Source organism: Falco cherrug, chromosome 3 (genome assembly GCF_023634085.1).
Source record: "Falco cherrug isolate bFalChe1 chromosome 3, bFalChe1.pri, whole genome shotgun sequence".
Lineage (NCBI taxonomy): Eukaryota > Metazoa > Chordata > Aves > Falconiformes > Falconidae > Falco > Falco cherrug.
In genome coordinates, this window is record NC_073699.1 from 75,778,024 (window position 1) to 75,788,949 (window position 10,926).

Consider the following 10,926-nt stretch of genomic DNA (forward strand, 5'->3'; position numbering starts at 1 on the left):
ATGGGGAAGGTTCTACAGAGATATATTTTTTTATTAAAAAAAAAAACCACACAACAGAATGTCAGTGCAGATATAACTTGAAAGGTATTTTTTTAGGAGGCGACAGCAGTTCCGGACGGGTGCTGCCCGCCCCGCAGCGTACGCGTAGGTGGCACCCTACGTGCGGAGGGAGGAAACGTCTTCGGCTGCGGCGCAGCTGTCTGTCATGCCGGCCGCCCCACACGGCCAATCACAGCCGCCGCCGTCGGCAGGAGGGCGGGAGTTCCGGGGTGCGCCGCCGTGGGAGCGCTTCCGCCTTCGCGGCTCCGCCCTGGGGGCGGGGCGGGCCCGTCGGTGGGTTTCCGGGTCGGCGGGGAGCGCCGCTGCTGTTGCCGGGACCGGGACCGAGGCACCGCCGCCGCCATGAACCGCTTCTTCGGCAAAGCGAAGCCAAAGGCGCCTCCGCCCAGCCTCACCGACTGCATCGGGACGGTCAGTACCCTCCCCGGCGGGCCCTGCCGCCGCCTCGGGAGGGGCAGGGCAGCGGCGGGGTGGCCGCAGGGCCGGCAGGGCCAGCCGGGCTGTGGGCGGGCCCGGGGCTGAGGGGTGCCTCGCCGGCCGTGCCTCCGCTGGCGTGCTGCAGGTGAGAGTGTCGGTGGCCCGCCCGTGGGCGGGATGCGGGTGCCCGCACCGGCCCGGAGGCGCGGGGCTTGGAGCCGTGCGTCCGTGTGCGCCCGCGTACCTGAGCGCGGGTGCGTAGCTGTGTGTGGGCACAGTGTGCGTCTGTCTACATAGACACATGCCCGTGCTTTGGTGGAGCGTGTTTGTACATATGTATACATATACTTGTGTGTTTTAGTGTGCAGCTGTGCAGGAGCGTACATGTGCGCTGGTACCGGCATTTGAACGAGTATTTGTTTGCTGTGCCTGGGAACTCATCCCGTGTGTGGATGCACGTCATGTGCACGTAAGGCCTGGCTCTCCTTACATCCTCATGGATATTTGCAGTATTTCTATCTGAGGACTGCACAACTGCTGCTGATTGCAGTAGTGAACTCCTGCCACACCAGTTTGTGGTAAGGCAGGGACGGGAGCAAGGAAACCAGTGCCTCTGTCCAGTAGAGAAGGTGGGAGGGCAAATGTCTACTACCAGGGGCTTGCCGTAGGGACGGTGGTGAAGATGTGTACCTATGGACAGTTATGAAGCCCAGAGCAAGTAAGGAACGCTGAGGGGACACATGGTAGAACACTTTATAGCTGTTTTAAGGTTGGCCTGCCTGAAAAGAAGGTTGAGGAAGAGCTTTAAAATGGTTAATCTTGTGATTCCATAGTATTTTTTTGGCTTTTAAGTTTGTGAAGAAAACTGTGGTGTGTTTTTATAGCTCCTTCTGTCGTAAACTAATTTTAGAAGGTGGAGAAAGCATACAGAGGTCTTGAGTATTTGTCTTAGCGGTTAACGAAGTCAGTGAAAGGTCATTAATGGCTGTGGTGTAAGTGGAGGTTTACTAAGGCTAAGTAAATGTTGTCTCAGGAATCTGACAACAAAAAATTTCTGTGGAAAATCATGATTTTCCTCCCAGAAAATTTATTTTGCTATCTGGTGAAGAGACTCCCTGAGTTAAATGCCTGATATTTGGTATGTGCTACCTACATATAGCCATGCACATCAGTCTCTGGCATACGTCAGTGGCTGGGGCAGGGAGAAGTGGTGATAGTGTTTTTCCCAGTAGGTTATTTTATTGGTGAAGAACCTGTATTGGTTTTTAGCTGTATTAAGCCCAAACATAGCTCTAAGTATGTTTAGTTAGAACAGTGAATAAAGCATGTGCTCAAAAATTAGGGGTACCTTTCCCATTGTTACCAGTAAATGCTTCAGTGGATGACTAGAACTCTAAAATCTGATATACTGTTATAAACTTAAATTTTATAAATTATAACTTAAGTATTATAAATACTTAAATCTTAAATTGCCGTTTTGGCAGCGTAAGCTGAAGGCCAGGAAACGTTTCCCTTATAACACTAATTCTTTATTAGTCTGTTAGATTTTTCAGGGGTGATTTTGCCATTTCCAAGTTAATGTCTGTTTTCTAATGTTGAAGCAAACGAAGACAAAATTTAGATATGCCAGCAGTCTTTATTCTACTAAGAGCTTGTTCAATTCCAGTGTTTTTGTGGGGTACATAAAAGTGTAATTTAAACAGCTGCTTTGATTGGCAACACGAGGAATTTAGGATGTTTTCCAAAAAAAGAGAGTCATCAGTACCGCCCACAGGAGCTGCATGCAGTTTTGATTCTCTGTTAGTTGTTTGTAATTACATTCTCTGAAAATTTGGCAATACATGACAGCAGGTTAACTGAAAAGTAGTTGTGCCGGTCAGCTGTTGGGAGATGAAGGGCTGGCTCCAAGCACTGCTCTTTGGTATGAGGAAGTGTACAAACTGCTGTTACTGTTACTGAGCTCCATGTTAGCTTTTGCCGTTTTGACATCTTGCAATTCCAACTAAAATTTAAGACAATTCTGGTTTACTAGTAAGTGTGGGGAGAAACCTAGTTCCTTTTACAAGTTTGAAGTTTATGAATTAACTTTTTGTGCCGATTTACACAAAGTAATCTATATGGTTTGTGAAAGACTTGCTGTATTTTTCAGTTAATTTCCGATAGTTAAGTCTCTAGTATAGATCCTGCTAAAAGACTAGAGATATCATTAGATTTTCTTCTTAAATTGCATGTGAATTATTATTAAAGAGAGTTGTGTGAGATACTAAAAAAGCTTGCCCTGTTTCTTTACCGGGTTAAAATCAGGAGTTTGGAGACTTAAGTAATGTCACTTCTGTGTTGTTTTCAATCTTAGGCACATTTCATTGTATTTCTTGAAAGAGTCAAACTGCTTTGTAAAATATCTTACCATGTTAATTCAGTGGTAATTACCCATTAAATGCAGTTAGGAATTACTATATTTGGCAAGCAATGCTTAATGTTCATTATGCCTGTGTTTTGGATGTTCTTTCCTGTGTATGCAGAAGTAGTATGACTGAACCCAGTAAGATCAGCATACAACATGCTTTTTTTTTTTTTTTTTTTTCGTGTTGCAAGATAACAAGCATCACCTTAAGTATCTAAACAATTCAAGATTTTTGCTGTTAAAGACCTGGTTCTGTGGGATCACTAATCTGAAGTGTTTACTGAAGGCCAGGAAACACTTTTCCCTACTTTTCTGTGATGGCTGGTTACTAATGAGCTTGCTGGCTGGCTGTGTGATGTCCTCCTGTCTCCTCACTTACCACCCCATGGGTATGTTCCCACTCTTTCTTGCAGTTTCTGCTTGCTTTTTTGCCGTGCTTGCCTTGACATTGCACTGTGTGGCAGGTTTTTTTAATCCTTTCTGGCTGAGCGCAGTCAGATGACTCAAAGCTGTCATGAGGTTGGTAGGAGGAAGGATGCATCAGGAACTGAGGCACTGGTATTGTTTTTACTTTTTCTTCTTTGAAAAAACACTCCAAATCTGTGTTTTTTTTCAGAGTAGTAAGTAGGAAACATAGGAACAAAAGGCTAATTAATAATTGTGACAACAACGTTAAAATTCAGTCTTATACTTGATGTTCTTATTATTTTTTTTAAATTGAAATAAGCTGCAGTTTTGCTTAATAGGGATTTGGGATACCATGATCACTTTCTTTTGTTTAGATGGGGCCCTTCTGTAGCAATGAAACGTATCTTGGTATGCCTTATTTGTGAATAGAAAACAGCTCTTCAAGTCCTAATACAGTCTAGTTTTCTTTTGGATAAATTAGATCTGTTGTCGCTTCTGTCCATTCTTATTTTTAAAAGCTGAGGTCTTGTGTAGTGTAATGTCTGTGTGACATTTTTATGTAGTTAATCAATGTAGGAGGATCTTTCTCCATTTCCTGCTAGTACTGCTTAAAGATTAATTATATAACTAAACCAAATAACTGATTCTCCCTTGTGAAGGCAGCTCACCTCAAACATGCATTTAGCTGATGAAGATCTTGAGGAGGTGCTACCTTTGAACCTCCAAGAGTTTTAAAATATCTATTTTTCTTGCTGTTAGTAAAATATTTGGCATAACAGAAAGCTTAATACAATTTTTCCAATGCCAGCTGTGTCCAGGCACTTTAGTGTCTTGTGTGGAGTGTTCATATCAAATTTTTAGCTCAGGATGCCTCTGGCAAATGTATGTTGATGTCATAAAGCAAAGATTTAAAAGGGTCACTGAGACACCAGAATAAAAATCTGCATAATTATACACGTTTAGCCACACTGTTAACAAGTCAGAATTGTAAATTTTCACTGATTGGTATCACACTATAATTGGAATGTCATTGTATTCTAATCCCTAGAGAGGCACTTTGGAATGAGAAGTTAATAAGCTTTATTTTGTTGTTTCCAGAGAAGTGCTGTCATAGTCGGTTCATGTTAAGGAGTCTTTCTTTGGGCTTTTAATGAGTTTGTATAAGCTGTTAGCATGATCTGTACCCATGCTTGGTTGCCTAATTTTCGTCTTTAACCCTCTTATGAGGAAGGGTTAAAATATTTCCGTAATGACAGCTCTGTGATATGCTTTGCACTAGGGCTGTTGCAGTTGACTGCTGAAGGCCTCTTCCTGAGCTATGCAGCTGCTATTGGGATTTGGAGCAAAAGTACAGTAAGAATTCAGACTAGCTACCAGGTGGAACTGCTGTGTCCTGGTTCCCTTTGTGGAAAGTGATGGGAAAAGTGTCTCTCTGACAAAGAAGTCAGGCACCTTTGAAAAAATGGTTAAGTCTGGGCTTCTTAAACATAACCAGTATTCCAGGTATTATTGTGAAGGATTAATGTTCTCTGGCCACCATAAATAAACCTCTAGCCCTGCTGAACACATCCCTGTCCCTTTTGCATTGCCCCCTTATCTGCCAGCATGGTGTACTTCTGTTTTTCTTTGTCTGTTCCAGTTTAGTCCCTGGCACTGTATGTTATCAGGAAATCCTGAATAGACACCATGACTTGAGTGGGTGTACAAGGGAGCATCTCAAAATGATGAAAACGTTACAATGGCAGAGCTTCCTGCAACCTCAGAAAGTTTCTTGTGCTCCTTGTAGAAGTTGTTTCATTTGATTCTGATTTTAGATTCTCTACAAACTTTAAACTGTTTGTAAAACCACTGAGTGAAGAAACAATGCACTTAGAAGCATAATAAAACTGAGGCTGTTCATTTTAAAGTCCAATACCTGAATAAAATCTTAATGAATTTTTTTTGTTTGTTTTCCCTTTTGTGTATTAAAGGTGGATAGCAGAGCTGAGTCAATTGACAAGAAAATCGCTAGGCTTGATGCAGAACTAGTGAAGTATAAGGATCAAATGAAGAAGATGAGGGAGGGACCTGCAAAGGTAAGAATCTTCTGTGGGATTTAAGCATGAGAGGATGTGACTTATGCTTCTTGTCATGTAGGGGTGATTTAGCCAGTTCGTCAGGTTCTTAGGATTGTATCTTGCCCCACTGATGACACACAAGATACTGCCAGGATTATTTTTATTCTGAAGCATCTCTTAGACATGCATCTTTGAACAGTGTTTGCATTGGGTTTTTATTGTTTCCAAAGTGTAATGTAATTCCTCAGAAGTAACTTGCTTTCCTTCTTCCTTCTGTTACCTGAATTAAGTCTGGAGGAGAGGCTGTTTTGTTCATCAGCCAAAATAAAAAGTCTGCACTATGCAGAAAGGGAGTAAGAAACCCCATTTTTGAAAGGGAATGAACACATAATATCTAATAATAAATACGTATAAACAGTATTATTAACATACCTTTTGCAGTATTATTTGATGCCTACCATTAAAATATGTTGATGAAAGATGGTTCTGATGGAGTAAGTTTGACTTTGTGTTCTGCTTATAAAAAGAAATAAAAAAATTAAAAGTCAGAAATTTTGGAAGTATTTTCTACTAGAAGCTTTACATACAGGCTTAATTGGTTAATCGTTAGGGCAGAACAAACACTGAAAGTGACTATTGTTAAACTCTTTGTAGTAGTAACTGAGGAAAATATTGGAAAATACAGTTCTATTCATTAGGTTTAAACAGTATAATCAAGTATAAAGTAAAATACTTTTCCTAATGTAACAATATTGTGTCTTTCAGAATACAGTAAAGCAGAAAGCACTGAGAGTGTTAAAGCAGAAGCGAATGTAAGTTTACACCTTTCTCAGTTTGGGATTAATGAAAGCCTGTTTTTAAGGGGAGTGGCACACTTCTCATTTTGCTTTCCAGTACTCTTGCTTCTGAACATTCTTTAAAGAAAAATGCTGACCAAGCTAGCCAGCTTTTCAGAAGCATCTTGTTACAGAGTCAGCATATTTGTGCCTTATTTGTATGTGAGTATATGAATTTGGATTGGGACAAGCTGACCTAAATCTGCTCATTATTAAAGCTGTGCTTGGCTCCTAAACTTTCTGAGGGAGTGCCTCATTTTATATTATTAATTGATTACTATAACTATTGTACTTGATGATCTTGGTGTGGTTTACTACACGTTTACCTGTTCTCTGTGGACACCCCTTAGGACTTGTGCACACGTACTGCAGGTAATTGTGTCTCTACAAAAAACCCAGAATGGACAGGATAGATGATCCTGTGTCTGGTCTAGTCTAGTATACTCTCTTGAAAAGTGTCCAGCAACAAATACAAAGGAAAGAATGTCAGAACATGCTAAGTGTTCGGTGGAGTAGCTTAGTCCCTGAACTGCAATTTTCTTAGATGCTATCTGAGCCAAAGCTCATATTATCTTGTATTTTATATCTCTCAGATGAATTATACTTCTGCAGACTTGCTCAATTACTTGTTAAGTATTTGTGATCTCTTGCCATCCAAAATACCCTATGGTAAGGAATACAGTAGTTAGATGTTGTGAGGAAGACTGCTTGGTTTTGTTTTTTCTTCTGGTTTTTGACTATGCTGCTTGCTAATCTTACTTGATAGTTGTTCCCTGTTGACAGTCACTGGGCCCCTCATAAAAGGGGAGCATAAAAGATGTGATGTCATAAAAGACATCATACCCCTCAGTCATCTCGTTTCCATTTTGCTGAACAGTAACACATTTAGTCGTTCATTCCTTGTCCAGAATTTTGTATTTGGATCATCCTTGTCTTGCAGACCTCTGCCTTGGATGTGTGAAGAAGAACTCATAGTTTGGTTTTATGCCTTTGTTTTTACGATTAACTTGACATAATTTACATTCTTGATTGGCTACAAGTTTATCTTTGAGAAGGATGATTTCTTGATTTTTTTTAAAGTCATCTTTTTCTTTTTGGTTAGCCTCGATGGTTTCTTTTTGCTACCCTATCCTCTCCCCCTCTTCCCTGCTCTGCAAAGCTCCAGTGCAGAATCATTGAGGTTTGGATAACCTGCATCTCTTCCATTCTGCTTACAGCATTAGTGAGCAATGGCATGTATCTCTAGCTGATAGTAATTAAAACTCTTGCTATATCCTCACCTACAGTGTATGCCTATGCAAATACGATATTGGTAGTTAAAACAGAAGCTTAGTTCAGGAATAGCTTTGTCAGTTTTAAATACACAGAAATGTATAACAGCCACATTTTTATGAAGCTGTTTATTCTGCAATTGTTCGTAATAAATTTTTAAACCCCATATCTGTTCCTGTCTTTAGGCTACTGCTGATGACTTTCCAATTCTTTAAAAAGTTAAGAATGTTTGTGGCAATAAATAGTGTGGTGTGTTAAAACCATTATTTGCATTGTTTCTAACAGGTATGAACAACAGAGGGATAATCTGTCACAGCAGTCTTTTAATATGGAACAAGCGAATTACACTATTCAGGCACTGAAGGATACAAAGACAACGGTACCAGTATATTAATCTCACATTTGCTTAATTTGTGTATGCTACATCAGCTGCAAGCATGTTGTTTGACTCTATTCTAGGTGGATGCAATGAAACTGGGGGTGAAAGAAATGAAGAAAGCCTACAAGCAAGTCAAAATTGATCAAATTGAGGTGAGCTATAGTTCAAATTATTAAAGAACAGAAACAATATGCTGAAGTAGTGATGAGTGGACTGTGTAACTCAAAGGTAAGCTGATTGTTTTAGTTCATGTGAGTTTGCCTGCCTTTTTTATGGGACCACCATCGTAATTCCTTCCTGGTTTCTCTGGTACTACACAATCAGTTGTTGGCCTTACTGCACTGATTATTGTTTCCTTGCTGAGCTAATCTTTAATCTCTCCCTTCCTTCCCTCTGCACTTCAGCATAAATGTTGGTGAATACTTCCTGCTATGGCTTTTTTGTCTCTCTTCTGTTTGGTTTTCCCCCCCATGTTAGCAACTTGCAGATTAGTGCTTTGCTTCCCTAGTTCAAGGAAAACAAAATCCAAAACAAAAAAAGAAACTGCCCCCTCCCTGCCCCTGCCAAAAAAAACCCAAGCCACAAAGGAACACCAAAAACCAAACAAAAAAAAATAATTTCAAGAGGTCTGTAAGGCCTGGCCCTCTCTTCATAAAATGCCTAAAAAGGACCCTGCAAGTTCTGTAAATATAAAGTATGCTGCACTTCAGCACTGGCATTTGGTAAGAGTTTGATTCCTTTACATTCTCTTTCCTATGCTGTTTTTTTACATGGCCTACATTGTAAACCTTCAGGTAAGTGTCTCCTTACTTGTACCCAAGCACAGTGCCAGTAGGTGTGCTGAAGTATCTTCTAAATTTTGCTCAGGCATAACTCAGGTTCGTGCTTATTCTTCAGATGGTAGATAGAATTTCTCTAGATTTCATACTTCCCTGCTTTTCAAGGTAATGCTGGACTCTGTAATTTATTAGAGCTTTTCAATTTACTCTGAAGAATACTTAAAAGGATTTTGCAGAGATGTTGTTTCAAGGTTCCTCTTTTTCTACCTCATACATTTACTACAATTTTAATAATAAAGGCCATAATATAGTACTGAATGCATGTGTCTTGATTTGTATTAATGCTGCTTCAAAACATGGGTTATGCATCAAAAAATGTGAGTGTCGTGTACGTTGGAATTATTAAACTGAATTTGATTAAGCTCTGATAAATGTAACTAAAACTATTTAAATATAGACCAGTTGAAATTGTTTCGTGCTGCAGGACATACAAGACCAGTTAGAGGATATGATGGAAGAAGCCAATGAAGTCCAGGAGGCACTGAGTCGTAGCTATGGAACACCAGAGATTGATGAAGATGACTTGGAAGCAGGTTAGGAAGGCGGAGGATGATTTTTACATTACTGAATGTAAAAATCATCATACAGTCATACAGTGATTTTAAATTTCATTAGTCAAATATTTTAAGTGTGTTCAAAAAAAAAAAAAGTTTTAACACTTTTTAAACCATAAAAGCTGGTTTAACACTTTCCTTTAAGACTAGCAACAAGAGCGTGAGACAAACATGAGATACATGCTAACAGAATGCTACAGATGAAGGAAGAAAGGTTCTCTCTCTTTTGTGTGTGTGTGTGTGTGCTTATTCCCAACTGATAACTCAAGTAATGCTAAATGAGTATGAATGTAAGCATTCAGTATGAATCCTGTTTCTCTGTAAGAGGACCTTTTCTTATGCAAAAGGAGTTCGTTGCATAGTTTTTTAACCAGTGTAATTCAATTTCAGAACTGGATGCGTTAGGTGATGAGCTTTTAGCTGATGAAGACAATTCCTACTTGGATGAAGCCGCATCTGCTCCAGCAATCCCAGAGGTCACTCCTACCGATACGAAAAACAAAGTGAGTCCTTTCCTCTTTAAAAGCAAAATACTTTTTTGTTTTGTTTTGTTTTGGACTGATCACATTTGTGTTTGTTGCTTCATATTTGGAATCCTTAATATTTTGGATAAAAAAATGCTTAACATTTTTATGTGTTTTGGATGCTATATATGAGAATACAGTGTACTAAATGCTCTTTATTATATTCTAAGGACGTAAAATGGCTTTTTGCAACTCCTGTCTAACGTTGTCAGACTGCATGTACCATTACAGCTCCTAGAATAGTTATTCTTAAAAATGTAAATCTCATCTGCATGTTTGCTTTTGGGGCTTTAATATAGCTTCATATAACGCTGATGCTCTTGTTTTCTTATTAAATTACTATATATAATATATTATTCTTTCTTATTTTGTCCCCACAGTGACAAGTACACATATATTGCTTTATAGAAATCGTAAGGGAACGTCTGTGAAATGTTCGGGTTGGTGGAGAGTTGTTAACCTGTTGCTGCTTCTTCTTTCTTATAGGATGGCGTATTGGTGGATGAATTTGGATTGCCAAAGATCCCTGCAACATAAATGTTTCAAAAGCACAATGAATATAATGAACTGTACTTTATAAATCAAATTAAGTATTTTTTTTTTTAATTCTGGAAAACTTGTTCTTCCAGTGTAACCTTAATATCACTACATCCAGGAATGCAATATGAATGGCTAGTGGTGTTCTTTCTTTGAAGGAAGTTCTTCTACTACTGACTTTTCTGTTAATGGAAGATTTGGCACAATTCTCTTCGGTGGAAGCAGTCAGTCCAATAGGTTTTGATTTCTGTGCGTTATGGACAAAGTAATACATGAAGAGTAGTGGTGGCTGTTGATAGCTAAGGTTTATTTTGACTTCGTATTACGTTTCTCTTTCTTGGAACTAAGACTGTACGTTGCTGCTTACTCTGTAAAATAGCTCCCTTATTACTATACTTATTTGATAAAATAATTGAAAGCAATTTTTAAACTACTGCAGTCTTGAGACTTTTATGCTGTTGTACTTGTAACCTCCTTGAAAGCTGTAACAAATAGGGTTATTGTTAACTTTGTGTTCTATGGAGACATAAAATAACGTAGATTAGCAAATCCTTTTGTGTGGTTTCTGGTAATTAATTTGGCCTTAGCCTGCCCCCAGTTCTTACCAGCGCTCTGTGCTGCTGGAGCACAGGCTTTGCA

At 39.5% G+C, this 10,926-nt stretch overlaps 1 protein-coding gene across 1 annotated transcript; it reads left to right on the forward strand.

Annotated features, from left to right (window-relative positions):
• Positions 1-305: 305 nt before the first annotated feature.
• CHMP5 (charged multivesicular body protein 5) lies at positions 306-10,836 on the forward strand. The gene is made up of 8 exons (XM_055704427.1): positions 306-471; positions 5,260-5,364; positions 6,112-6,158; positions 7,740-7,833; positions 7,914-7,985; positions 9,097-9,205; positions 9,617-9,729; positions 10,237-10,836. The coding sequence occupies exons 1-8, from the start codon at positions 403-405 to the stop codon at positions 10,285-10,287; spliced, it is 660 nt and encodes a 219-aa protein (XP_055560402.1). The 5' UTR covers positions 306-402; the 3' UTR covers positions 10,288-10,836.
• The last annotated feature ends 90 nt before the right edge of the window (positions 10,837-10,926 follow it).